This window comes from Thunnus maccoyii, chromosome 23 (assembly GCF_910596095.1).
Source record: "Thunnus maccoyii chromosome 23, fThuMac1.1, whole genome shotgun sequence".
NCBI lineage: Eukaryota > Metazoa > Chordata > Actinopteri > Scombriformes > Scombridae > Thunnus > Thunnus maccoyii.
Genome location: NC_056555.1, coordinates 16033200 through 16060791, shown reverse-complemented (window position 1 = coordinate 16060791; position 27592 = coordinate 16033200). Strand labels below are relative to the sequence as shown.

Genomic DNA, 27592 nt, shown 5'->3' with positions numbered 1-27592 from the left:
TGTGACATTAAGCTGCTTACCGCATGTCTCGTTGCAGGCTTACAGTGTGCTGGACGCAGAGTTTTACTGTCACTCTGTATATACAGGTACTTTGTGAGTCAGAGCCTCTGTGACTACTTTCACTATGCAGGCTTCTGTGATTTACATATCTGACTCAAACCTGGTAACATCGTGCAGGGAATTTCACAGGCGTCTCTTCAGTCTCAGAACCAAGCCTATGAATTCTCTGTCTCTTTTGTTCAGTGTACAGTATATAATACATATTTAATTTCTTTCTCTGTACTAGTTCACTGAACGTATGCAGTTTTTTCCTCTTACGAGCATTCATACTAGTAGCCTGGTTGAAGGGCACTGACCAAATTTACAAATAAAATAAATTAAGGGAAAGAAATAATGTGATACAATGTCTGCTTCTTCCAAATGCAGGAACAATCAATTCACAAGGCTTGAAAGGTAAACTCAAGGTTTTTGCTGTGGATTTCACAATCTTGTAACATGTTCACACGTTTTACGGACTACTTACTAGGTGGTAGGTTATATTAAAGTCTCCATAGGAAATTTCATGCAGCAGGCAGGTGTCAGAAACTGACTGAGAGCAATCTTTGGAGCAGATCCTACTCCCCCCGTTCACACATACAGACTTAAAGTGGCAGGCTCTCTCGTCCCTCTTTTGAGCCTGAAGCTTGCGGATGTGTTCAGCGTTGAACACATACTCAGCTCTGATTGAGCGGTTATTTACTCCCATCGCCACTATACTGGCACAAGACAAAGGAGTTTATTTGCTGAGTGTCGTGTTGCCACACATCATTTCTCATGCTCAAGTCCCAGTAGCTCATTAAAGTTATTTCATATAATATGGAAGCTGTTGAACATGACAATCAACCTTTCCTTCATTGTTGTTGAGGCATTTTACAGCTGTGTTTCCGTTTCCTGAGTAAATCAAAACAACTGTGATTGGTTGTCTCCAGGTTGTCGCTCCAGTGACAGAGAACATTTGTATGAAGTGAAATGTTTCTCACTTTCTCCAGGTCGTACCGCTGTGAAGCTTTGGAGTCTTGAATCGCAGTAGGCGGCGTCAGGATGTTGTTTTGAAAATGAATGGCAGCATGTTGCGCTTCAGCTATTTGAGTCTGTTTGTGACAGTTTTGGTTTGAGGTAGTGATTAGAGTTTCTTATTAAATTTCTCACTTCACCATTAAACAAAACACATAATTTAACGTTTCTAACCTTTATGCTGTTTTCTTTTCTTCTTTTTGCCAAAAGTTGAACATAGCACAATTTCTTTCACTTATGCTTACTGCTGGGATCAGGATGTCATGTTATCACAGTACAGTCATGTTATCTTTAGTTTGCCTCCTCACATCAGATCTAATTTGAAGAAAGAGAATACACGGAATAAGGATTTGTGTCTTTGTGTGTGTGCATACATTATTGCATTTGCCCAATCAAGTTTTGACCCAATCTGTTAATGAATTTATGTACTTTGATCTCCTGAAATATCACACGGATCATTAAGAAAACTGCACACTCTCACAGCTATCACAGAAGCTATAATAATCTAAGTTAAAAACAGAAAAATAATCGTTTCTGTGTCTCACCCTGTCTCTTTATGAGTAGAGTTAATTATGCATCCTTGCCAATGATGCTTGAGGTGATTATGTTTGATAATGTATCTTTTTATATGTTCACCCATCATCAGCGTCCCAGGGTCCATAAGACTAAGAAGTAATACACTAGAAGTAATTTAAAAGATAGTAAATGCATGAGTTTTCATTAAATGCTTAAATAATGTATTTTTTTCACATTTAGTAAAATTAGTTTACATGAAAAGAGATTATTATGTCTCTCCATATTACCAATTCCCTTTGTTATCTCCCCTCCATCTTTCCTCTTTTTCCCTTTGTTACCCTTCCTCAATCTTTTACTTTTTCTTCATTTCTGTGTTTCTTGGTTCTTTCCTCTGTCTTCCTCCGACTGTTCGGTGTATTCTAGAGCTGAGCCTTGGGTGTAGATGTATAGTTCCTGCTCGTGCATTTTTAATTTCATCTGATCTGGGGCCTGGGGATTTGGCAGCCCTTTCAATGCAAAGGCCCCATGCCTGTGCCTGTGGAGTTGACCTCAGAACAGCTTTGCATCCCCCGAGTGCCTCTGGGCTGCTACACGAGCGCCTGCTTATATACCCAGAAGGTCAGCTGGGTCACCTTACCATATAGCTTACTATGGACTTACTAGCCACCTTCTCTTCTGATTATGTCAAGTTTGGCCCTTTTTTCTGTCTCTCTACCTCCTGCTGCTTCTTTCTCTTCCCTCTTTCCCTTTTATTTTCTACCTCTGCTTCCTCACTTGCCTCCTTTCATCCTGTATTTGTATTCATTTCATGTTACTGTATTTCATCTTATTCACTTTATTTGTAGCAACTAGCGCTCATATCAGACAGTTATGGAGTACTGTTTGAAGTTGATATTAGTATCTCTTGGGGCTGTAACGGTACACAAAATTCATGGTCTCTCAGAACTCGTTCTTACGACGTGCAGTCCGACCATGTCAGAAATCAAAGGTGTTTCCGAACAGCTTCACTCAAAGGCAGATTTAAGAGCCGACTGTCACAGAGAGAGGAGGTGGACAGGGAGACTCATATTTTAATTGAAGTGTTGTACTTGCTCCATATCTTGGGAGGATTGTCCAGTCTCTTGACGGTCTCTTGTTTGTCATTCCAACGGCAGCGACACTACATGAGCTTGGCTAACCAGGCTAACTTGGCTCCGTGAGCATACTACAGCTAAGTGATGCACTGCCAAAACATTCAGAGTGGAACTCCTGCTCTAAAATTATTGTTCTGCATTCAACTCAACTATTTTGACAGTTGAGTTGAGCTCCAAGAACTTGGTTTTACAATCCAGTATCATAATATGATCATTCCTTGAGTGGTGGGGTACTCTCCTTCCTTGCTGTTTCACTGATAGGCCAACACAGCAACATAGCTTCAGGAGGATCAGTCAAGTCCAGGTTTCTTCTGTCAATGATTCAGTTGCGTTTATGCAGACTGTAAATAATAACCAGCAGTGGGGGTAGGGGTAAACACTTCACTGGGGTCATCAGGTGGGTACTCTCTTTTGGTGTTTCGTGGACAAGGCCCATGACACCTCTGCAGGGCTCAACGGTGGCTGAGGGTCATCTTGCCACCCAGTTCTTGTCATTTCTTTTCAGCCAGAGCCAGTTGCTGCTTCACTCGGCAGCCTCTGCCAGTGACTTGATAGCCTATTGGAGGGCCTGCCCTCAGACTTCCATCGCTTTCAGCAGCTTGATGGTCGATGTGGCCACAAAACCCCTGCAGCTGACCTCTACAGGGAGCACTTGTGTTCTCCATCCCTGTTGTTCTGCTTCAGGTGCTAGATTGGAGTACTTCAGCTTTTTGCGTTCATACACTTCACCAACTACATCCTCCCATGGCACTGTCAGTTCTATGACGAACAGGGCCTTTTGTGAAGCTGACCACAAGATCAGATCTGGACCTGAGACTGGTTGTAATGATCTCCACTGGGAAGGTGAGCTTCTGGTCTAGATCAACCTTCATCTTCCAATCTCGGGCTGTATCCAGTTGGCTTGATTCTTTTCTTGCAGTATGGGTCATTTGGGCAATTGTTTGGGTCACAGAGCATACCAAACTGAGGGAATAACAAACGGTTCAGGATGAATACACATACTGCTACACCCCTAGTATCTCTGTCCATCATGGCTGCTCTTCCATCTTTAATTTTTCTTTAGCTAGGGAAAGTCTTGAATCTGTGAACCACTCTATGTTTCATTAACTCCACTCCTTCATTTTCCCAGCTTGTCTGTCACGACTTCTTGACCTCTCTCTCACCTCTTCTTGTTTCTCGTTTTCTTTCACTTCACTTCCCACCACTATGTTGTGTCTCCACCTTTGACTCTTTCACATTTTTTTTTGCTTCCCTTTTCTTCCTCTTCTGTCTTTGCTGAGGGAGGAGTGAAAGGTGAGAGCACTGAATGCAGTCTCCTGTCCTGTACGTCTCGCTGAGACCCTTGCCCCGTCTGCCCCAGGCAATCCCCATCCCCCAACACACTCACACACATGAAGAAAAGGAGGAAATTGGTGCAAAGGGTTGCCCTCTGAACTAGGGACGTGTGCTAGAGCTTGTGAAAGAAATGAAACATTTCATGAAAGAAAGTGCCGAAGGGAAGACAGGATTACTTATCAGAAAAATAGTAAGAAAGACAGGGGCTACACAAAGCCTCCTGAGGTCAGTATCTATCTAACAAGGTTGCGAGTTAAGAATACAGACAGACATGGTTGACAGGCAAGCATACATGTCTAATACAAACACCAATACAAGTATTTCTATAATCAGATAAGTACATTCTCAGACACATTTCAAAAGGTTGTTTACATAGTTTTGGTCAAAAGAGGAACCACTTCCCTTTTTCACGTAAAAGGTTTCAAGAAAAAAACACGGACATTGAAAAGTGACACAATTAGTAGGGTAATCTATTTGCAATTAACTGTGCCGCCTCTGTTGGAAATACAGCAGACAGATGTTTCATTAGTGTTGATGAAGAAAACTACAAACAGACGCTGAGGGTCAATAGTCTGGGGAGAAGTACTTTATGATGATATAATGCACCGTACAGTGCACATGTCTTGTTTATGTAAGGGGTTATATCTATACATATGGCTTTCTTCCTTTAATTAGTATCCACATCTGGAATTTTGTTTTTCTGTTTCATATTGTGACATGTAGGATGCACTAGTGGAGTCAAAATCAGTACTGTCAAAATTATTGATTTCATTACTCTCTGACAGTAGTCATTTATTACAGCATCTGCCTCTGATCTTTAAAACTCACATTAACTTGGTTGCCTCCACTGAGGGTTAGTTGTCAGTCAGCACAGCAAAATTACATGATATTAAGGTGTGTGCCCTTTTTAAAAAAAATTATATATCCTGTATTTATTAAAAGTACCCCCACCAATACAAAATAAACATTCCTTTGATTTTGCCTTTAGGTGGGCTTGTAAGAGGAATTCAATAGGACAAAAAACCCAAATGGTAAGTTCTCACAGTACTGCAACTAAAAAAATCCCCTGTGCGCCATAAAGTATTTACTATCTCAAAGTATCTCAAACTGCCAAAAATTAATAATTATTACTCTAAGTAATAAAAATTTTAAATCCATGGAGGTTTTATATATACTATATATACTTTCCCAGAAGCTAGAAAAGCAGTTTTTTTTATGTGCGTGACATGATTACAATATAAAGTGTATGGGCAGAGTGAGAGAAACACTAATGTGGATGTGTAGTTGACCATATCACATGGGAGCAAACTGGAAAGCTAGAGAACTTTGGCTTCCTTGCCCAGTGAGCAATTTTCATTGAAAATAATAATCGCCATTTTTGGAGTCAGGTATCCAGCTTGTATTATACATCCATGGAATAAACGAGGACTGATATTTTGCATGTGGATGTCTTAGCTTTTATTGGTCTTTGAAGATGTAAATGAGGCTTTGAAACATGCAGTGACAGACAGAGGGCAGGAGCACAATTAACCTGCTTTTCAATGAAAACTTGTGTAATTTCTAAAATTGGGATATTAATTATATATAATTAATATGGCAGTAATAACATGTTATCAGCCTACAATGCAACATATAGATACATGAATGCCTATGTACACACGTGGCACACAAATACACACACACACACACACACTCATAAACACTTGACAAACCCTCAACACTTCACCCTTAAATGAAATCAAGTGTTCCCACTCTGTAAACCATGCACCAACCCACACCTCATGCGATACGGCATGCAGAAGAGAGCGAGGCAACTTTGTAAATATCCCCACTAAGGAGGAGGTGTACCTCTTTGCTGTGAGTCACTGACATTATTAAAAAAATATTTTAGGACTGAGATGAAAAGACTCCTCTCTACAGTTCCCCAAAATGCTGTAAAATGTTTACTGTTCACTGTGCTCGCTAAGCCCTTCAAAAGTCTGAGCATTACGGGAGCGAGGAGGTGTTTAAGGGAAAGGAAGAGTTCGTGAGAGGAGTGGATGATAAAATTCCTGAAAGAAAAAGACAGATATGAGAGGAGGAGATGGAGGAAAGGGACGTTGATAAGAAAGCTGAAAGGTCAATTGAAGAGAGAGAGAGAGGTCAAGAGACAAAAAGGGTGAAATAAATGAGTGAGATAACGAAACACCAAAAAATAAAGAGAGCTTGGCATTACACAAAGAAATAAGACACACAAAGGCTCTTAATTCTTCATCATTACAATATAACCATTCCTTGTCTTCATCCATTTTCTGGTTTTTAATTTACTTACTCACATTTTGTCAGCTTTATTGCCTTTATGGGGCTAAAATATGTTTATGCTCAAGTAATGTAGCACACTGGCATCACTCTAAGTGACTGTGTTCTTTCCCAGATTAGATTTTCTTTTATGAGAACATGAGCCAATGTAGCATAAAGAAACACGATTTAGGAATGACATTTGATCGAAGACATAAAGAGAGCAGATTAGGAGAGAATGAACGATTGATCAAAGGAGAAGCAACAGTCATTGGCTCAGAGACAAAGAATATAAATGATAAAGCACTTCATAACAACTGATTTATTCATCCAGATAGTTAGGTAAATAAGTTTGTTCTATGTATTTAATTTGTATTTAGTTGGACTTAACTGAAGACTATACTTCACTCTAGCAAGCCTATTCTCTTTGATCCCATTTAATTTAAAGCTGAGTGAAGAAGATGAACTGCTCTCCATCTGGCTTCTTTGTCCTACTCTATATTGAATATCTGGAGCCTTAATGTTGTGGATTGGAAGGCGGTTTCCCAGTTTACCCTGGCATATGTGGAAACCACGCCCGGCCGAGCACATTATCCAACCTGCCCCTGGATTGAGATCCCAGAGGATCGGCGGTTGTTACGCCACACATCCCCCAAGCTGCTGAGTCTGGCCGACAGCCACTGTCTGGAGCCTGTTGATGAACTCTAATCGACCTTTCCTCTATACCATCATTTGGTGCACCTCCCACATCTACAATTTTATATTCCTTTGGGATAATTTCTGTCATGCCACCCCAAAAGTTCAAAACTTTCCCTTCACAGACACTGGTGGGAATTTCTTCCACCACATTTGTAGTATCACATATCTGAGGCCTATGTCGTCAGTTACACTGCATATGTGTTTCCACAGGTGGGAAATTAACAATATGCTGCTACTCTCTTGCAGGTATAAACCCATTATTCTGAGGTTATTTTCGTTTGCAAAAAAAAAACTGTTACCATGTGCAAACCGGCAAAGTGACAGGTAAATTTTTAGCTCAGTTAACAGATAAAAGTTAACTTCCTGTCTTTGTACTTAATGTACAAAATGTTTTACTTTTAAGACTACAAGATAACCCTCCTCTCATTGCTACACTTTTGCTTAGGCCATATGGTTTTACAAAACCTACAAGCATAAGCACACTTTGGCAAAGAAAACAGATGTTCTTTTAAGCCTGTCTGGGCTCTGCTATTCTCTCTTTCTTTTCTGTTTGCTTTTTTCACATAATAAAGACTGAAGGATATAACTGGGTGATAAGACACATGGGCAGATGCACACGGATCTCACTGACTTCATCATCTTACCTCGAATGAGGGGGCTCTGTGAGCTCAGCTTTGGGGAATCAGTGGAACACAAGGCATGGCAGCTGACTTCTAGTAATTTAGTGGCCATAGAAATGTGTGATGCAGCTGGAAATAGGTTGGGATTAGGAGCAATGATCTCTTAATAAGTGTGAGCAGTTTTGTGCTTTCTCCATGTGCATGAGTTATGTACATAAATACGCAGCACCTGAAAGGATTTACACTGCTTTTTTGCACGTTTTAGCCTCTTTACTAAAAATTATGTATACTTTACATCACCAATATACACACTCCAAAGAACCTTATAGGTTTTTCAGATTCCTGAATGCATTTTTTCTGTTGCATAGGCAGTCCTTGGTTTCTATTCATACTGTATGGAATGGAAATCAACTTGAAGACACTTGAAACTCGCTTTAGAAAATTGAATTTAATCAAAGGGAACACTTCGTCTTGCGAGATCACTATGGGCAACAGTTAAAAGCAGAGTGATTTTAAAAAAACACTTACTGTAAGCTTTCACAAGTGTTACATGTTGTAGGAAATTTCAAATACAAAGAATAAGAAAGCATTAACATGGTGAAAAGGGTAATGTCTCAGTTAGTAGCTCCCTATATTAAATCATTGCTCTCAAATGCACATTGTCTGTTGGTAGCAGCAGAGTATTGCATTTTTATATTGCCTAGTTAATTAAATTGTCTTTGAAACCAGTAAAGCATGTGGTTAACATGTCGTCTTTCTTCACAATTTCACAATTTCTCACCTCCCTCTCTACTCCTTTGTCCTCTGTTCCACTCAGATGTTCAATCCAATTTCCTCATCTATCTATCTTTCTTTTGCTGTCTCACAAGAGACAGAAACAAACCTTTTGTTTGTAGAGTTCTCATTCAGTTTTTTTTCCCCCCATTTCAGACTGTGGATAGCATCAAAGACAATGACATTTTGGGCAAATACCACAGTCTTTGTCTCTGATCTGTCTTGGCACTTTGACCTCTTCAAGCCTCTTTGAGCCTCTTCAAGTCATTAGTAGCAGAGGACACTTCTCATCTAACTCTATTTGTAATTTTGCATGTATTAAACCCTTTTTTATACAGTATGTGCATGTGTGCATCTGCTTAATACAGAAAGTATATGTGAGCGCATGTGAAATTTCCAGGGTCAAAGAATGTGATATTGCTCCAGTAACTGTAATAAGAAAATAATGATCTTTTTAGCAACTCTGGCCAGTGATCAGATCCTCCTCGAGTCAGTTTCATCTTCCTCCTGATAAATGCCCAGCATAATCGCTAGGTGAGAAGCTCAGGCCAAAGTGCAACTGGAAGCTTGGCACCCTAATAGCTATCATTTGTCCCTGCCATATTGGGTGGCAATTGAATAACTTCATTGGGCGGATGAGGAAAGGCCATTTTTTGGTGCATTTGAAGTGGTATCCTTTATACCACTGCCAGTCATAAATCACCTGGGAAAGAGTAGAAAATGAGCACAGCAAAAGGATGTCTAAATAACAGCAGAATAATCTAATATGGGCCAGTGGCTACTCTCTATTAAGATTGAATTAAGACTGAAAGCCATACAAAACATCTATGAAACTGTTTGTGTGTGTGTGTGTGTGTGTGTGTGTGTGTGTGTGTGTGTGTGTGTGTGTGTGTGTGTGTGTGTGTGTGGCTGTGTGTGTTGTAGAATGTGCACTGTATTTGTGCGTATATATTAGTGGTGTTAAAGTAAGGTTAAGGCAGTTGTGCTGTTTTTAGCTACGCTAGTGGCGTGGCTTTAGGGATGGCAATGTCAGTTGGCCAGTTGGTCCACCACTTTGATCCAGACTGAAATATCTCAATAACTATTGAATAAATTGCCATGAAATATTGTAAAGACATAAATGGCCTCCAGATGATGAATCTCACTGACTTCTGTGATTCCTTAACTTTCTTAGCACTACCATGAGATTGATATTTTTGGTTTTCAGTGAAGTATCTCAACAACTATTGGAAGCATTTCCATCAGATTTGCTACAGACATGCATATCTCCCTGTGAACATTTCATCATTCTGACGCATTTAGCTAAAAAGCACTGCAGTGCCTATAAATACATGCTCACAGAGTCGCTAGCGTTTTTTTTTCCACTTTTATATCGTTTGCGGATGATTTCCACATATAATACATTTTGTTGGCATGGAAGGTCAAGAACACACACACACACACAAACACACGCACACAAATACCCCCTTCAGATCAATATTCACATATACTATGTGGTCAGTTCATGGTCCAGAAAACAGCATATCCTGGAAGTGTGATGAATGCAGGCAGATAATCATGGGCTCCTCAACTGGGGTGGAAGTCTTACATTTTATGTCAATGACATGCCAAGTGGAGCTGTCTACTATAAACGCCATCAATCAATATTCCTGGCAGCTTCTGTTACGGCTGCTGTTGAATAACAGTCAGCTGACCCCACCTATCTGCTTGACCTTCACCAGTTCTGACACCCACGCACCAGACTGGGGAGCGCAAACAGATACGCACACAAACACACACACACACACAAACATGCGTATATTCGCTCACACAGAAGTGTTGCACACATACACACAGAAATATGCGCTGTATGTGAATACAGCACCACTGTGTTGAGAATGATGTGTTGTCTGCTTCAGGGAGTAATGAATTTATATCCTCCGTCAGCATCACTGAAGGACAGCCGCAATGGCTCTGCCATAACAGAGTGGACACACACAACTAACACGCACACCTCCACCACTACTAAAACCAGTTATCCTTGCTCTGAGGGTGGCATATATGCAAGGATATAGTGTCCCTTTTTTATAAACACACATGAGAAATGCATCAACCAGAGCCTGCTATCTTGTCAGAATACTAAGCTGTGAGAGATGGAAAAAAAATGGACCCAGAAAATGTGAAATAAATAAATGTAAGAGAAGGGAAGAGATGGTGAAATCAATCAAGTATTTTGCAAATAAATTGTATTTCTTGTGGGGAAAATATGAGAGTGAGAGGCACAGACAGTTTTTGATGTTTTACCATTTTATAAATTTATAGCTTCAGCTCTTTCGGACTGCTTCCCTACATTTTCAAAAATGGACTGTAATAAGTCACAGAAGTATGTTTTACTTGTTTTGGAAGTATGAATATTTGTTGCTTTAGCAGCAATATGCTGTCTGTATTTGCAGCAGCAAACCAGTCAATCATTTTTAGAGTCCAAAAATTATTTATTGATTCAAAACACAATGATGATAGTACCTCAAGACAGACTGATAAGTATACTTACAGCAGTAGTGGCTGTGAGGCAATATTTCACTTTTACAGCGGGGTGGAAGAACGCGTAGGGAGACTGCCCTTCAACCATCACCATACGAGCTCCTAAATGATAGTATGATGGTAATGATTTCACAAGCTTTCTGAATATATGTTTTCTTTGTCGTAGTCTGAAAGTCGTATGTCTAACACCTACAGCATACCAAATAGATTGAACTGAAAATTGCACTTTTCTCTTTTGTGGTTTTCTGGGACAGGTTTAGAAATGTTTTTCCAGTGAAAAAGCATCACAAAATAGCTTTAATGTCAGGGACATCACACATCATGGGGTAGGTAATGTAACACAAAATCACCAGTGAGGAATAGTGACATCCAAAAAATTAAATGTCATATTATGCAACCACCTTCATTTTAGTTGTGTTGTATGCATCAAAGCATCTGTTGTGCAATTTAATTTTAGATACAAAGTTGGGATCGAGGCAAACTCAATAAACCTTCACTTCGTGACAGTTGTTGCTGTAATTATGTAGATAATTACTGTTAAGAGAAAAGCACACATTTTTCTTCAGTTACCATTGCTAAGGGGATGCCAGTTATGTCATCATTAGATGATTCATGTCTTATTATACTCTCATGCTTTTAAAGTAGACACTTAAAGTGAAAGAAAAAGTTAGATGTATTGGGTTGAAAAACTATAGCTGGCTTTTTTTTTCACAGAAGTTCACATTTATTTAGTAGTTATAGGCACAATCATGACAATACTGCAGTGGTTTGTATTTTCTTTTTTCTCCATTTTCCATATTCACAGTATAACAAAACACACAACATAATATCAAACCAGTGCCATAGTAAGAGATATTGCATTATACATTTAACACCTACATACACATCATTTCTTCCTCCCACACATAGACAGGTCCTCCAACATCACTCCCACCCCACAAAGTAAAGATAGAGATAAAAAATAGTTAGTAAATTAAATAGATTTTATTAAGTCATCCATGAATCCCAAGTCCTGTGGAACAGCTGTGGCCTACCTCTCATGGCATAGGTTATTTTCTCCAAAGGAGCACATGAATTTACTTCATTAATCCACTGAGTAATATTAGGGAGATCCTCATGAATCCACTTAGATGTGATGCATCTTTTGGCTACCCTTTATCCTTAAGAAGGGAATATTCAGATTGGTCAAGTTCCCCAATATTGTAATCACCAGAGATAAAGATATTTCCCTAATAATAATCCCCCAAGATTATTCTCAATCTCCAGCCACAGCCGTAAGATATGCTCTATGTATAAATTTGTAATTGCAGAGCTTATAACTGGTGTTAATGTAAATTCTCTGTGATTGCTAATTAATCTCTCACTAGTGATCATCTGTGATCTGGATCTTGAGATCCCTTTCCCATTTCTCTTTTAGTGTTATTGTATTAGCCTTAGAATATTCAGATAGTAAATTGTATATTTGATATATGTTTGCTCAGATTGTCTTTGAGCAATAAAGACTCCAATGGGGAGTACTTGGGCCTGTCTAGGGAGCCTCCCTGCTTGGATTGTATGAAATGTTGTACCTGTAAATATCTGAAGAAGTGTGAGGCTGGAATTTGATCTCTCAAGTCCCCAAAAGACATCAGTGTGTCCCCTTGGTATAGATACTCTATTTTTTATGCCCTTCTGTGACCCACCCCAAAGGAATGGTCACTTGAAGCTATTGAGCGTGATGGGGGAGTGAGAAATTTGTTATTTCACACATTTCATACATTTATGAACTACCAAATCTTCACTGAATGACTAGGGATTGGGTTAGCTGTGAAGGTCTTAATATTTTTTGATATAAAACAATAAGGGATGTAGGACAAGTCTTGTGTCTTGAGAATATGCCCTTCAATTTGGCACCATCAGTAACAACTCCCAAATATTTAACTGTTGATCTTTAAAGGTAGGTACAATCCAGAGGGAGGGGGGTTCAAGTTAGATAGTGGAAGGACCTCACTCTTCGACCAATTGATTTTATAGCCGGAAAACTGACTGAAGGTATCTATCACACTCAACAGGGCCTTCAATGAGAGAGCAGGTTTCGACAGAGTTTAGTAAAATATTGTCAGCATACATCGAAATCTTGTGCTCTATGTCTCCCACCAAAAGCCAGAAGTCCTCTCTTATCTTCTGAGCAAGGGGTTCCAACATTAATGTGAACAATAAGGGGCAACAATATCTTGTGGATCGACCAATAGGAAAGGGATCTGATACTATGCCATTCGTACTCACTCTGGCTTTTGGATTGTCATAGAGGAGTCTTATACAGTTAATGAAATATTTCCCAAAATTAAAATGCTCTAAAACTTTGAAAAGATACACCCACTCTACTTGATCAAATGCTTTTTCACTGTACCACTGTCATAGGCTCCTTTGACTGCTCTGCTTCAGATATAAAGTGAAAAAGATGTCTTAAATTATTAGTTGACATTATATTCCTAATGAACCCAGTCTGGTCTTCATTTATTAATAAAGGGAGATATTTCTCTAATCTAAGGGTAATAACCTTTGCAATCAAATTTAAGTCAGAGTTGATTAACGAGACTGGACGATACGAGCTACGCAGGGTGGGGTCTTTCTCTGATCAGTGAGATCAGAGCCTCTTGCAGGGTTGGAGGCAACACACCCTTGTCAATGAAATGGTGTATAGATGCATTTCCATTAATGGGCCAAGTCTTGTTGGAATTTTTTTTACATGAAATTCAACTGTGTAACCATCCAGTACTGGGGATTTTCCTAATTAACTGGTGAGGGCACTCGTGACGGTTATTGGTTGGTCTAAAATATCCCTTTCTTCTTCTGATAGCTTGGGCAGTTTCAGTGATTTCAAGAAATGTTCTATATGGAGCTCCATTCTCATTTTCTGATGTATACAACTGCTGATAGAAGTTTTTGAAGCAGTCCATGATCTCTTGCAGGTTATATGTTAGAGTAGAATCTGGTTTCTTTACTTGCTGAATACAGGAGTTTGACATTTGCCAGGACAAAAGTTTGTGACCTTTTATCTCCCAACTCATAGTAGTGTTGCCTCATTCTGAACATGGCCTTGTCCACTTTTAAAGTGTTAGAAATGTCATACTGATTTCTTTTCTTAGTGAGAGCTTTATATAAGCCTGCTGATCTAGGAGCGAAAGTGCTCCTTTTCTAGTTGTTTGATGTCTGATTCCAATTGTTCCAAGTGTTTACGTGACTTTTTTTTTTTATCCTGGAGGTATATAAAATCTGTCCTCCCAGGGATGCTTTTAAGGATTCCCAAAGAGCAGAGGGAGAGGGAGCAGTTGGGGTGTTAATTTTTAGAAAGAAAGGTCTGTGAGGATATTAAGTCTTAAAATTTAGGATAATGTAAAAGTAGTAGTAGTAGTAAGTAGTCACAACCTATGTATGACAGATGTTGACATAATAAAGTCGTCTATTCTCCTATATGAGTTGTGCAATGGGGAGTAAAACGAGTATTCTTTATATTTAGGGTGTGTAAACCTCCAAATCTCACACAAGTCATAATCCTGACTTAGTTTTCGAAACATTTCTATCAGAGGAGCGATCTATACTTTTGTCCAGTGTCAAATTGAGGTCTCCTCCCATGACGACTTCACCATCTAATCTACTCAACTTAAAAAAAAAATGGATTGAAAAGAGGTCAAGTCGTTATGGCTTCTTTTTTATTCACTAGAATGTATATCCCTCTTGAATTAGATGTAAAGGAGCTGAAAAATATCTTACCCTCCCCTTAAAGCCTGCCCAGCTTCTCAATACCCCCACAAAGGTAGCTTTTCACTCCTTTTAGTGAAACCGTGCAGAATAACGATAAAAACATTTTATTTCTCATGTGGTCAGACAGCACATCGTAAGAACTGGTTCTGAGAGAGAAAAATGTTGTTAAAGTACAAAAGTAAAAGTAGTAGTTTGGTCCCTCTGACTGATATATTATTATATAGGACCATCATTATATTATAAATACTGAAGCATCAGTGTGTAAGCAGCATGTTACTGTTGTAGCTGCTAGAGGTTGAGCTAGTTTCAACTACTTTATATACAGTTAGACCATAAATCATCATATAACAGCTGTTAGCAGGTGTCCTGACTCCTTGCAAGAAACAGAAGGGTTGTTTTCCTTTTCTACTGCAGCACAACTAAACTGTTTCAGTAGTAGTTGTGGCGTATATTTATGTATATAAGTATTATTTTCTACCTTTCTTTTTTTCTGCTGTACTGAAAACATACGTTTGCCCCAAAACTTAGGTACATACTGTTCCGAGGATTTTGTGTACTGTTACACCCCCTAGCCTTTACCGTTCTTTCCCCTTCCTTTCCCTCATGGCATCAGACTCACTACTGGACTGCCTAAAAATGTTTGAAAATATCCCAGGTACTTCACATAGGAACAATCAAATAAAATGACAACAAATAAAAATCATGATTGCAGTAAAAATCACATATTTCAAAGTGTTATTGTGAATGATCAGAAAACATGTCAGTCACACACTTTGCCCCCTGCAATCTCCCGGTTTGTATTTTCAAACTGAATTCTCTTGTAGTTACAGTTTGTTTTCTTAAGACTGTTTTCAAGGAATGTTGTTATTTTTACTATAATATTAGTTTCCTTTCTTTCCTTCATGTAGTCAGTTTATTTCAGTTTGATTCAGTTTGCCAGATGGTACCAATCTATTATTAACCTTGGTTAGATTGCAGTCTTCGGATGAATCTTGTTTTGTTGACACATATTCATTGTGACTGTCAAAGGAACAGAAGTTTATTCTTTTTGGCAATTTCAAAATTAGGGCTAATTTCCTGAGGCTGTTCAGTATTTTCTGAAGTCTTGGTAATTGTTCTCGGCAGTGCTGGGCGATGACACATCAACATAGATGCAGCATTGTGACACCACACCTCTGCAGGAGGATAATTACATGCTTGGTAGCACTGCACATACCGCATACCCACATTAGCCCACCAAGGAGTCCACAAGCGTGTTTGAATATACATACATGGGACACCTACGTCGCATCCCGCTGCACTGTGCAGTGTTTCCTCAAGGTGTTTTCCTCTACGTTCTTCCAGCAGTTGCAGAAACAACAGACAAGACTTTACTTGGTCTTGAGAAGCTGCAGCGTTTATTAACTGAAATACTGTGCTGTACATTTACTGCCATATTGATAACTTGCAGCTAACCTTTTCCTCTGCTCTGCTTGCATTCACCAACATTTTTTTTGCCGCTCACTCTCTCACACTCACTCAACCACACACTTGCTATGCAGACACATTACACACTGCCCTATTCCTTAAAGGAGCTATGCTACCAAGAGTTTCCCAGGCAATGACACAGAGGTCGACTCACATTTCGGAACAACGCTGCACAGAGGATCCCACACGTAAATGATTATTGATTTCCAAGTGAATGGATATTTGGCGTTATTCTTGGCATTAAAAAATATTTTTTTTTGGCCTGGTGGAGGTTCTCGTTGGCCTGGCGGCCTGCCAGGACTGTGCAATTATAGGGGAAACACTGCCGTGTCAGGCAGCGACTTAGAACGAAAGGTAATTCAATCACAGGCCTGTGGATTTGAAAAGCCTCCTCGATTCTTACAGAAAACAGCAGGTCTACACCACTGTAATCCAATTGCATTACTTACAAAAGACACTTTGGCTTTATACGACTATATACACACGGACATGCGCATCTACATACACACAGACACTGCTTTTGTGTAAATGATAAACACTTTTGTGCAGTCTCCTGCATACAAAGGCACATTCTCTGGCCAAAACCGTCTATTTCCTCTGCCTGTGGTGGAAGAGAAGGAGAGATAATCATACAGAGAAGCAAAAGAGGGAAGGACAGAGAGAAAGAAGGGGTTGGAAGCAGATGGTGAGAACAAAGTTGCTCTGTTGGTATTAGGTTGTGTTAGAGTATGTATGTACGAGCCCGCAGGCAGTGGTATCATTATTCTAGTAGATACAGTAAATAGACTGGGAATGAGAAGGATTTATATGTATTTATGTACGAGCTTGTCCAGTACACTTGTAACAGTGTATTCATAGATGCATTCATCCAGCTGTGCATGTGTGCTCTCACAGATTTGAACACCTGCATGAAATTTTGGGCTTTAAACCTTTTTATATCAAAACTCTTTTTCTTTGGTTCTTTTTTTCTCTATCTCCTTCTTCTCTCCCTTTTCTTTCATTCAATCATCTTGATCAGAGTCAACCTTTTATCCACCCAGCTCATCTATAACATCAGCATCTATGAGTAGAAAACCTCCAGTGCCAAATTGTTTGCATCGGAGAATTAATGGAGCTTTTCTTTCAGGGATAAACATGGCTTTATCTCCTTTTTCTAGTCCTTCCTACCATGCTCTCATTTTGGTGAAAGTTTTGTCAACCAAACTTCTTTACCTTTTTTCATATCTATCAGCATCTGTGGTTGACTGATGCTCTCTTCCTTACATTACTCCCCTCTTAATATTATTTTGTGTTTGTTTCCTGATTCCAGTCGTCACTTCTGTGGCAGTATGATGCAGTTCCACAACCGCAAAGAGTTTAAACACATTGATTCTAACCTTGTCTCACCCTTGCCTCAAGCTTGCTATAAGTTAAAAAAGAAAAAGAAAAATCAATATCTGTAAGTGCCGTGCTGAATGTGACCAATGGGCCAAATGTCTCTGAATATTTACAAAATAAAGCATTAAGGTCGTCTCCTTATATTGACTTTCAGTACTTAAATTGTCTCAGGCCTGAGATATCCTTGAACTCCTTTGCTGGTTTTTATCTACATCTTCTCTGCTCTGATTTGAATAGATTTAATAATGTAACATGAGAAAATATATAATAGATTTCACCTGGAGTCAACTCCTCTCTTGCATTCAAGAATAGAGCTAATATATTTTTCATTCTGTGCGTCTGTCTATGTGTGGTCACAAAGTTACACTGCAAAAAGATCGGACCAACTCACATTTCAAAGAAAGCAAACCGGCAGTACGTATTTACAGCAAAACACAAAAACACAGACACAAATGCTCAGGGTACTGATGGTCAGCAAGGACACAGGCTGTAATTACAGCTGAGCTCTGTGTGAGAGGAGTGTCTCAAAGATGGGATCAAGTCTCTGCCCTTATCTAGCTTGGATGCTCCCTCAACCAAGGAACACCATTGTTCCAGGGAGAGAGACACTATGTGTGTATACATACGTGCCTGCCTATGATTTGATACCAAGATAACGGATCAGAGAAAAGGCTTGAGATACATACAGCCTAAGATAAAGGAAATTGAAGGCGAGCAAGTGTGTGCAAAAGAGCGGGGGGAGACACAGAAGCAGAAGACTGTCCATTTACAAAAGAGTGCACAAGTAATTTTGCCGATTCCCCCGGCTCTCTCACCAAGAGCTGTACACACCCAGGCACAATGTATCACATTTGTGCAAACAGATTTTATTTCACAGAGCGTGTTTCCTCAACCAAATCCAGCTTAGAGCACCCTGCTTGCTTTCCTAGTGTGAATGTAGACAGATTTACAGCATACTGCTTTCTTATATTTACCTGCTGTTATGAACATGAACGTACAGGTTTAAGAAAGGCCTATTAGCCCTGAAAAAGTTATCTAACGGGCAACTAATTATTTCTGCTGTCTGTCTGTGTGTTTGAGGTGAGAGTGAGGAGGTCCGCAGTGATCCCTGCGGAATGTGCAGTAGTCCGCTAGCTATGCCAGGGGCCAGAGGTTGAGCCAAGGTGATACGCGAACTATAATGAGGTGTCATCTTTGCCAAGCACTATAGGTAGAGGAGACAGCGGTACACACTCACACACACAAGTCCAGTTTCTCCATTTCATGATGACAGTACAGGCACCGGGACAGAGGAGTGTTCATTTTGACAGAAGTTTGCAAATCTTGCATATTTGAGTATCCTGCACTCAGCGTTTCATCAATAATAAAGTCCTACACTGTGAGAAGTTTAAGTAAAGAGCTGGGACAGGCCACTGAATCATTTAATGGCTAGACTGAAGTAGTGACACGGCTAACTGAAGGACACTGCGTCTATGGGGTAGCTGAGCTGTCATGAGTGTACAATAGCTACTAGCTGTAGCTGTAACATGCACAAGGTGCTGTTGTTGCTGCAAAGCTGTTAAAAATATATATCTGGAATATATAGTGTAGTCTCTAGATTGTCTGATCCTCGCTTTTTTATCATTTAAACATTTTTTAACAATGCTATTCATGCGGAAAAGGAGATGTGGGAATTTGGTGCCCATTTTATGCCTCCTTTTATCTGCTGTACATATTTAACGCTGGTAACCCTGATAGTATGACCCTACATTTTGTCATTTGTTAAAATGTTCTGCTTGGAAGTTTCTCAAGTTTTAAACCGAGTTTATCTTTTCCACGTTTCCACTGGAGATAGCTTCACCAAACTTATTCCCTCACCTGCCTCTCCCTGGATCAAGTTTTTGATGAGTTGGCCCCGGTGAGGTGCTGTGTAATCAAATGCATCACTGCGTAAGCCAGCGTAAAATGTCCTGGGAGAGAGCGAGGGAAGCAGGGAGAAGCAGGAAGAGAGAGAGAGTGCGTATGTGGATCGATCACACCAAGGCATTTGGAGAGGCCAGAGTGACCAGCCATGAAATGGCTGCCGTCCCCGGAGTAGGTGCCACCATTACCTGCACTTCTCTTGCCTCAGCTCGGTTGGGATTACTGCACATATGGATGTACATACAATACATAATGACTACAATTGTGTCGTGATGATGAGGGATGTGCCTGAGTGAGCGTGTTGTGGTGTGTGTGTGTGTGTGGGGGGGGGTTTATTTCATTATCCCAGAAAGCCAAAGCCTAGAAAGCTTTATTTGACTGTCTTGTGTGATACTTTTCCCGCCTCAAGAAGCAGAGTCCCGCTGGTTTTAATTCTAGCTGGATGAAATCTAATCTAATCAGAATTTGTTTTACACCTGGGCTTCCAGGTGATCGCAATTAAGTGCAATTAACTGTGTCACTTCATAGTTGTTACATGAATGTTACTGCATAGTTGTCTCCACAGTTATGGCTGCCCATTTAATCGCCTCCAGAAGGGAAAAAAAGCCCTACAAGTTCAATTAGTGGTGAGTGCACAAACTGTCATTTGAAGTTAATACCTGAGGTACGCTTAATGCTGCATGTGTCTAGCGCCCATGTGTTCGTCTTAAGTCTGTGTAAAGTTCTTGTTTACCTTCAGAAGCTGGTGTTTAGATCTTACATGTCTTCATCTGACATTTGCTGAAGTAGGCACTGTGGAGTAGCTTTGTGTTTGGTGGACCAGCAGTCCACGCCTTTACTTCAATCAATCAATCAATTTTTATTTATATGGCGCCAAATCACAACAAAAGTCATCTCACTTTTCACATAGAGCAGGTCTGGACCATACTCTTTAATTTACAGAGACCCAACAATTCGCTCATGAGCAAGCACTTGGCGACAAGTTTGAGGAAGAGTTTCCCAACTTTTATGTAAACAGTGTCACGGCTCTTGTTAATCAGATGTATTTGTCTTTTTAATATTCAGTACAGGCAGAGGCCTGTACTACGAAGCAAGATTTGGGGTTAGTGAGGTAACTTCAGGTTTAACCCTGGGTTTTCAGGGTCAGGACAATGGTTCACGTCTTACTGGGTTACATCACCATGGTAACTTATGCTTTAGAGGATCAGATAACCTGTCAACCTGGCCAATCAGATCACTGGAAAAAAAAAGTCATTCCTACAAGATCCCGACATGAACAAAAGTCCTGAGTTTACAATAAAGTGACAAGTAAAAAAGAGCAATATATATATTTATAGTTCAGTAGAAACATTTTATTATTCCAGGCTTTCTATTTCCACTCTGGTTTTAAAACAGAGCTTCTAACAAACAGAGAGATCGTTTACGACACTAAACACATAACGATGATTTTAGCTGCATTTTAATTGCGCAAAGTTTATTTTATCCTCAGAGTGACAGCTGACAGTTTGGATGATTTTATACTCTGATTCCATCACTGCAGCTCAGAATAACATGAGACGACTGTGTGATGATAACTGGAAATAAAAACCAAAGCTTGTCTTTTATTAGAAAAATAATCCACACACTGTTAATTGGCTCCCATCATTATAAATGCAACATTTGTGTCAGATAAACTTCATCAGTCATTAGCTACTTTTCCACTCTTTGCTTCAGCAGCAGAAACAGTCTGGTATTACTTTTAAGTTTTTTATGTGCATGACATATTCAGAACGGTTTCTTCACCATCCAACTAAATAGCAAAAAAACTCCTGAGTCATATATAATAATACCTACATGTATTTTAAGCCTCAGGCTACTGTTAATATTTGGAAGTTAGTTCTTTTGTTTCTACATCTTCTTATTCTGTTGAATTACAGCTTATTGTTTTCATTCCACTTTGTTGAATATAACTTTTTGCTGTGCCTAAAACAGAATTTTTCCACAGGTAGCCTACTTGGTATCACCATTTCATCTCATATCATATCATCATGAAGTACTTCATTCATGGTTCTGATGATGTCGCTTGTAATGAACAACCTCGCCTCTTTCACATGAGCATGCTCATAGCTGGATAGGAAAACTCAGAGTTGACTGAGCTAGTTGATAGCCAGTTTCGTAGTACTGGTTATCTGGGTGGCCGGTGTTAGGCTCAGTGAAGCCAGCTAACAAAAAGATATCGCAGTTATGTTGAACTTGCTTTGTAGTACAGGCCCCTGGACTATAGTGTCATGTTCTCCACACTGATCTGTCTCACTCTGCTGTGTTGTTTGTGTGTGTATCTTGAGATTGTCTAGTTATTCCACCCATTGAAACATTTGAATAAACACTACATCATCACTTCTGAACATTTACTGACAATGGGGGATGTTAAAGCTAACATCATGACAGATTTCAAGTCCAGTTATACAGTATGCAACAGCATTTCTTATCTTTTTCGCCTTCTTTCCCATTGCACTTTTTTAAAGGGCACTCCACTGCTTATGTACCTAAGGGTCAATTTACTAATTGCATGGAGTACTACTCAGCCTGTGAGTGTGTACAGTTACATAATTACCCATGATATGTGAAGCATGGAGTCTGAAAGACATTTACCAGGCAGGGAGTCTCTAACGAGAAAATATGCTATAGGTTGCATCATGGGAAATGTAGGATGCAGCATTTTAGAAGTTTTTGACCCATAGTACTGACTAAAAATCTGGCTGTTTGTCCTCTGCTGCATTAATCATGAGAATGGTTTTAAAATCTGTCTCTTGTGAATCACCTAACTTTCTGGAAGTGCAACGGAAAACACATCCTGTAGTGTGAGTACATTACAAACCTCCATGCCCTCTGAAATTTTTTTTTTTTCATATTTCTCTCTTTTGTTTGAGGGAGTAGAAGCCCCACAGGTTAACATTTCCGTAGAATGCCCTTGGTAGGAGGGTGGGCCCCCATGGGTAGATAATCTTCCCCTGGTACGCACACTATGCCATGAATAAGTCATCTCTCACCAGGACACAACCCTCAAGTTCAAATGATTGCGATTTCACATGCCTGCTGTAGCATGGGAACGACTACCTAGCAGCAATTCTGATGCATATTATAGTAGCGAGGTTTAATGGAATGAAGGAGAGGCGGTGCGGCAGAAGCAGCGGCGGTGGTGGTGGTGGTGGTAGGAGTATTTTTAATGCCACCCCCCCACCCACAATCATACACTCGCTATCAATAATCTTCCCCCGGTGGAGGTGTATTATAAGATATTCACCCTGATGGGAACATTTGCGTTCCCTTCTGTTCGCTCCTCTTTTAAATACAGTCATTTTGCCTCGTTCTCTCATGCTTTTCTTTTACAGTTTAAGGTCATTGTAATGAACATTTCATTTTTCAATCATTTTATATGATTTATTGTTAGAGGCTCTCAGGGGCAAAGTGGGGCCACATGAAGAAGGATTTTGCCCTTTATTCTCCTGTGTTTTGTCAGTGTATTTATTCTGGGAGCTGTCAGTGTCTTTAGGACCATCAGCTCATAGTTATTCACATCATCGTGTTGTGGAAATTACAAGCCTGCCGAATGCCCGAGCGATTCACCACCACACTTTTCATTAAAATAAGCCCACAGAAAAGAATGAGGGCCACAAAGAAAAGAGGAGATAGGGAGAGGGAGGAGAGAGGGGGAAGAGACAGCGAAATAGTCTTTCCATCAGCAGGAGTTCTCATAAATATTGTAATTGTGTGGTTATAGAAAAGGAGCGGTGGTGAGACACTGTGCTGTGATTGACTTTGAGTGAATGCTGTCTCACCTTTTGAATGAATTGAACATGAACACTGGTGACAAAAAGAAAAAAAAAATAATGGCTTTGTGAATTCGACATGGACGTCATCTGATTCCTGCAGGCTGCACGGAGAAGAAACAAAAAAATGACATCTTCTTTTTCTTTCTCTTCCAGTGTAAAACTCCCAGCACCATTACTTGCTGATCTCTGCTGACTTGTTACATTTTTTTTTTCCCTCAGACTTAACGATATGAACTGTGTGAACCCCGAGAGATAGCCATTCATGTAATGGAATGTGGTAATGCAGCATACCTAGGGCAAATTAATCAGACCAAGCCAGTTGAGTTGCCAAGGAGAAGGAGAGAGTCCAGTTGCTCTTCCCTGGATATCTCAACTCCTAATGTGGCTGAAATTTGTACAGAGTGCCCTCCCAGTGTCAGGGAGCCTCAGGCATAAGCAATTGCCCGAATGAAGCACCGATCACCTAATTTCTCTTCTCTCCTGCAGGGCTGTGATTTCACCCCGCTCTGGCATGTTATTGGCCAATTCAAGACCCAAGTCCTGGTGAGAGATAGATACAGAGCATGAGACAGAGAAAAATCATGACTTGTGTAAGTTTTGTAGACTAGACATTGCTCTGACTGTATGTCACATTGTCAAGAAGTTGTTTAGCATTTCTTCACCAGCGCCCCAAGAGTTTAAGAAGTTAATGGTTGTCTGGAGGAGGAAAAAAACACATACAAAATGTAAGCATTTGGCAACAGCAATGTGAAGTGCCAGTATATGTGATTCATATTACAATGAATGAGTAAAAAAACATGCAAAAACACATTTTACCCAGAATGTCCACTGGATGCAGCTTACAGTAGTTGCCTCACAATTCCAAAGTCCACTGCAAGCCTGTCAGAAGCAGCTGTGATTAATGAAACCCATTAATTAACAAATTAAGAACAAAATGATCATGAAACCTGTTTGTGGCAAACTGCTGCATAAATGACTGGAAAAAATGTCTGTCGATAATGATGTAAGTGCTTGTTGAGTAGGAGCTTGGCAGGCTTTCTCACAATAATGATTATAAGAGTAGCAGCAATAACAACAAGAAGAAGAAGTAGTAGTAGTAATAATAATGATTATTATTGTTGTTATTATTAATTGGTCCAGAATTACACTTCAGCCAAAGAGGGCAAAAGGGCAGGAGCTCAAACAGCTATGGCCACTATACTTGCACATCCTTGGAGTGTAGAGTTAGTTTAATTGCTTTTCTTGCTTATATGACTATTTCAACCATTTTCCATTGTTTTTTTTAACCTGTATTAGACTCCGGATTATGTTCAATGCCAACGTTTTAAATTCTAATTTTCCACAATATCTGTATTTTTTTTTTAAATATATTTTGGGGGCGTTTGTATGCCTTAATTGGATGTAACAATAGAGAAATTACAGGAAATTTGGTTAAAAGAAAAGCGGAATTAACAGGGGTCATTGTGGTTAATGGTTGGCATCTTAACCCCTACGTCACAGGGTGACCCATATCTACACGGTAAGGTACAGTTAGTGTTAGGCGACTTCAACATTTAAATGTTAGGAAAAGATTACTGTTATTATACAAGCGAACATTAATTGCAGGTCTGTGACAGGACCCGGACCCCGGTCTCCTGCCTCAAAGACTAATGGCTGTAGCAACCTGTGTACAATAAATTAAAAGATTCAAAAGATTGCCCCATAGCAGGAAAAGACAACCTTATTTCACAGATAAATTGGATAATTTGGATTGGAGTTCAAAAGAGGGCAAACAAAATAAAAGTGAGGGACACAAACGCTCATCATTGTGGTAGGTCTTAGAAGTCTTGGCGAACACAGACTGCAAATCGCTTAAGAAACATCTCATACAAAATTGATTACATTTCTTTCTGACTAATGCTGAATCTGATTCTTTATGCTCTTTGATATATTTTCATCCATATTTAAATCTCTCCATTCTTAAATTATTCTGTGATATCATGACAGGAACCGATTAAGAACCCAAATCCCAAAGCTTTCAAAATCTTTCAACCAAGTTGCTTCATCTAATAAATGGTAGAACAACCTATGCCAACCGTGAACTCTATCCTAAAAGATAAGAGCAACACAAGCCATCAATTTGTCGGATTTAGCTGATTTAGCATCAAATGAATTTGATTCTGAGCCTTTAAATATTACACGCATATGTTTGGACCATCCACACGTCCTTGAAACCTCATGAAATCATGTTTAGTTGCGGCACACGCTTATTAATTCAAACATCCGTGTTAGTGTCTCAGAGCCCTCGAGGCACTGTGATTTAAGGATCAACCGTCTCTTGCTTTTTCCTCTGATGTAAACTTTAGACTTACAAACACGCAGGCAAGGACTCATAAAAAAAAGACACATTAAGATACAGTTAGACACTCAAGAGTACATAGGTGTATATGCAAGATGAAATAAATGTACATATATACATAAAACTGAGCATATATCTATGCAAACAAAGTGTTTTGATGTTTACATGCTCTCCCTTGAATCCGTGGATACATTATTCTTAATTATTTTAATATTCATGCTGTGGGCTCGGAGAAAGCTTCATGCTTAGTGTCTGCACCCTGCGCACTGCATGACAATTAGTGTCTTACATAACCACTAGCCAGCCGCACACCCACATATATACACACACACACACCAGCAAAAAACACACACGCACACACATAAATTCACATGCAGAAATGCAAATGCACAATACAAACGGGCACACACAGACACAGATAAAAACATAAACATAACAAAAAACACACACACAGACTTTACGCATTCTTCTATCTTGTGGGGACATGTCTGTTATATTACTCAACACCCTTGCTTGCTTTTTGCATGAATAGATGTGCGTCCTATCTCAATAAATGACCACCAGCAACCCAACGTTCTTATATATGTATATGTTTATTGACATATCCTCCTTTTAAACACCTTCATTCTGCTTGCCCCCGAGTCCTGCCTCCCTGTCCTTGGCGGGGAAGGCAGCACAGCCCATCACAAACACCAATAAAAACTGAGAACTGTACACATGGCGACCGGTCTCACCCTTGCCCCAGGCCAGCCATCAGCATATTAGCACAAGTGCCTTTCTGTGATGTGTGTCTCTGTGCGTACGTATAGGTGCGTGCAGGAATGTGTGTGTCTTCCCAGTCCTAGCTTACATCCCGTCCGTGATTGCTGTCAAAGCTCGGCTACCCCTTCTAAGAGGATCCCAATCAGCTCGCTTAGATGAGGAGAAAGAGCTTGGTTTGCCTGTGACAGAGAGAGGTGGGTCTATGGATTTGGTAGAAAAAAAAAAGAGGTAGAGTGATGAATGAAAAGAAGAAAGATGCAGGTGAGGACAAGAGGAATTGGTGAGACAGACCTGTGAAGAGAGAGTCAGAGATAAGCAGAGACAGACGAGAGTGGCTGTGAGTGGAAAAAATGAGAAATAGCATTGAAGGAGATCTGCTCTGTTCCCTTGGTGATCTGAGTCATCTTTATTGGCTGGATATGCTGCTATGTTAGTAATGATTAGTCTTACTATGAGACTATGAGGTGTGTGTGTGTGTGTTTGATATAGCAGGATACCAATATTGGACATATAAAAAGCTCCCAAACTACTTTTGGGAACAGTTATCTACATCCCCACCTTTTCCCATCTGAGTGTACATATATGTGTCTGTGTGTTCCTGCATGCATGTTCACAGTTTGCATCCTTGTTCATAGCATCCTGTCAAGAGACTCCCATACCTTTTTAACCAGGAGATCTGCAGTCAATAGATCCATTGCTATTTTGGTTCACCAATAAGTTTTCTGAAAATTGGATCCAGGGCTGAAGAATTGAATGCGATGAGCACCACAGCTGAAGCAATCCACAGGCCCTGAATGAAAGTATTTATAGGAAAGTGACAGATCAAATCCAATTGCCTCTTCTCTAACTTTCGACAGTCCCTTATTCACGTCAAAGAGGTAGGAGTTTAATGAGGTTTTGACTGCTGGATGATTTTTTTTTGAGGATGACTGAGTCACAGAATGTAGAGGCTCGGCGCGGTATTCGACTCACGAGCGCGGAGCCGATGATTACGTGTGTATACAGCATGAAAACACTCACAGAGAAAAGAAGTTTAGCAATTTTTTTTTATTTGAAGTTGTGTTCATTCTGTCCTGTGGTTGAAGAGGGAGACGCATTTCACATGGTGCATACGTGGCAGAATATATAAGGTCTATGTACATTTTAGTTTTGATTCTCAACAATAGCTGTCCTGGCAAACAATGGGGATGGTCTTTCTTCCATATATATATCTGTCCCCTTTAAAAGCTTACTGTCATCCAGCTCTCCTAGAAAGGATTGTCT

The 27592-nt window shown here is 39.9% G+C and overlaps 1 protein-coding gene across 12 annotated transcripts in view; it reads left to right on the top strand.

Moving 5' to 3' along the window:
• LOC121891219 overlaps positions 1 to 27592 on the top strand; it is a 141423-nt gene that overhangs the window by 55495 nt on the left and 58336 nt on the right. For 7 of the 12 annotated variants that reach the window (XR_006094061.1, XM_042404045.1, XM_042404042.1 and 4 more), the window contains exon 3: positions 23716 to 23772. The exons of 2 other annotated variants lie outside the window; for them this stretch is intronic. Coding sequence is in view for 8 of the 10 variants with exons in the window: in XM_042404045.1 (XP_042259979.1) it covers positions 23716 to 23772 (57 nt within the window). In the remaining 2 variants the exon portion in view is untranslated. Of the gene's footprint in view, positions 1 to 5025; positions 5069 to 19884; positions 20044 to 23715; positions 23820 to 27592 lie in introns of those variants that run through there. 3 more of the 12 variants (XM_042404041.1, XR_006094063.1, XM_042404044.1) reach the window with 3 other exon arrangements.